Genomic DNA, 2,472 nt, shown 5'->3' with positions numbered 1-2,472 from the left:
CTTCAGGTCTTGATGGTTCTTCAGGTCTGTGGAGTTCTGTTAAACAAGTATCAGGATTGAGGTGTAAGTGCAAAGATGGAATAACGGTTCGGGTTTTCCAGCACCCTTAAATACCAAAAGATTACACGTATGAACTGAAAGCAACCAAAACAAGTCCTCACCATAAACTGCTTAAAATGACAAGAACTCATGATGTCGCACATCTGCGATATTAATTGTGCAGGAAAATCGTGATTGTGAATCAATCTGACCTGAACATGAGCAGAGCTTGGACTTCCTGGACCAGCTCAGGAAGAACTGCTGGTCCAGTTTTACTCCACCATCATGCCTGTGTGGTTTGGGTCGGCCATCAAACAGGACAGGAACAGACCGGATCACCGGCACCAGCCTGCCCTCCATCCAGGTTCTGTACAAGTCCAGAGTCAGGAAAGGGGCCAGAAGCATCTCTGTGGATCCAGCGCACCTCTGTCCTCGTTCCTCACAGTCATTTCCACCTGTTTCTCACGTCTATTTCAAGGGAAGGAAATCTATTCATCTTCATGCACCATTTGCACTTAATGCCACAATATAAGTTATGTTGAGATGCTGCTTAGTTTTATTATTTAACTTATATTTACATATTTAACACATTTCTATTCTTTCCCTCGTGTGCCACAGTCACTCACCTGGCCACCGATTGTGATGGAACAGGTGGAACGGAGCGAAGGGTCGCTCTCCTGGTGCCGACAGACCGACGCCCTCTGATTAGCATCTTGGCTAGCTTAGCATTTGGCTAGCGCTCATTACTACTGAGAGTTTGAGGCATCTAAAAACGTGTCAGACTAATACATTTTCAACCGTGAAATATGTTGTTTATGTTTTGTATGAAAAAAATCTTTATTATTTTGCATCATCTTCTAAACCACCAGGGGTCACATGTGGGGGAAGGTCAGTCCACCCCTGGTCCGCCTCTTCATTGCAGGACCCTTTGTGGGTTCTGTACCTTGCTCAAGGGTACCTCAGTAGTGCTCTGAAGGTGGTCTGGGACGTTCACCTTCCATGTTTTGTCGGCACGGGCTGGAACCAGGAACCTTCTCAGCCAGTTCCCAACAGACTCAAGTTAGAATGGTGAAGTTAAATACTTCACCATCAGCAGCAGGGGGGGGGGGGGGGCTCCAAAAGGGCCTGGCCCAGCACAAGGGTTCTTCCTGTTAGGGTTAGGGGTCAGGGCTCATTAGGGGTCAGGGACATTTTGGCCGGCCCTCAGTTTGGGGCTTTTGTTGCCATGGTTACAATGGGGGGGAGGAGCTGGGGAATGTGTTCCAGCTCTATGAAAGATGGAAATTCAAACGTTTTAGGTCTGTCTGCTTTAAAAGGATAAAGTGCCTCATTCTGTTGCTTAGCAACTGCTGCCAGTCCTGTTCTTCCTTCAGTTTATAAAAGATTCATAAATCAACCTTAAGTGACTTTAACAGCAGCTTTTAATAAATATGGAGTCACCCATGAAGGCTTTGGTGGCCCCCGACCACGTGGACGCCGATTTCATGTCCTGCACGTCAGAAGACACAAAGATCACGTTTCACAACGGGACGTCGGAGCTCAACATCAAATGGATCCCTCGAGGACAGAAGTCATGATATTAAATATTCGATTCAGCCGCTGTATTAGCGTTGCTGGGATAAACTGAGTCAAGTAGAAGAGAATCTGTCTCTTTTCCAACATTCCAGCTACACGTTTATCTTTGGAAATGTCTTATTTGTGTCTTTTCCTTTAAGCCGAGTCAGTTTCCTGTCCGGAATATCTTGGAACAGTTCCAGGATCTGCATTCAGCCTGGATGAATGAACAGCATGTAGAATCCAGAATGACTTTATTAAAAAGCTTTTCTCAATGATCAGGAAGATCAAGTATTGGTATTAATCAGGTAATTAATCTAATCAGTCTGGTAACAGCCACAGGGGGCGGCTCCATCAGCATGTGAAGGTCAGACAGATGTGAAGGTCAGACAGATGTGAAGGTCAGACAGAAGTGAAGGTCAGACAGATGTGAAGGTCAGACAGATGTGAAGGTCAGACAGAAGTGAAGGTCAGACAGATGTGAAGGTCAGACAGATGTGAAGGTCAGACAGAAGTGGCGTCCCAACGCTCCTCCTCCTCCTTGAAGGAAGTGTGCAGCAGTTTCAAACTCCAGCGGGATCTTCTTCACCACAGTCTGCTTCAGTTCTTGCTCCATCAGCTGTGAAGAACATGAAAGTGTGATGGAGGCCCTGAGAAAATGTCCCGAGTCCTTTGAGCAGACCCACCTGGTAGGTTGTGGTCTCCAGCACCTTGCTGATGTCTTCCTCCTGTTGAACAAGGGGCGTGTTGATCAGCCCTGCAGCTTTGGACACATCTGGATGGTGATGCTTCTGCAGGGTCTGGACAGCATGAGGACAGCGTGAGGACAGCGTGAGGACAGCGCGGGGACAGCGCGGGGACAGCGCGGGGACAGCGCGG

General features: G+C 47.6%; 1 protein-coding gene across 2 annotated transcripts in view; it reads right to left on the bottom strand.

Annotated features, from left to right (window-relative positions):
* Positions 1-1,830: 1,830 nt before the first annotated feature.
* The window catches only part of noc4l (nucleolar complex associated 4 homolog), a 12,057-nt gene continuing 11,415 nt past the window's right edge, over positions 1,831-2,472 (bottom strand). For both annotated transcript variants that reach the window (XM_029837870.1, XM_029837871.1), the window contains exons 14-15: positions 2,280-2,393; positions 1,831-2,212 (exon numbers count right to left, since the gene is read on the bottom strand). In XM_029837870.1, the coding sequence (XP_029693730.1) occupies positions 2,081-2,212; positions 2,280-2,393 (246 nt within the window). In that variant the 3' untranslated portion in view covers positions 1,831-2,080. The remainder of the gene's footprint in view (positions 2,213-2,279; positions 2,394-2,472) is intronic.

Source organism: Takifugu rubripes, chromosome 6, assembly GCF_901000725.2.
Source record: "Takifugu rubripes chromosome 6, fTakRub1.2, whole genome shotgun sequence".
Classification (NCBI taxonomy): Eukaryota; Metazoa; Chordata; class Actinopteri; order Tetraodontiformes; family Tetraodontidae; genus Takifugu; species Takifugu rubripes.
The sequence above is the reverse complement of the archived record's forward strand: the minus strand, read 5'-3'. Positions and strand labels throughout refer to the sequence as shown.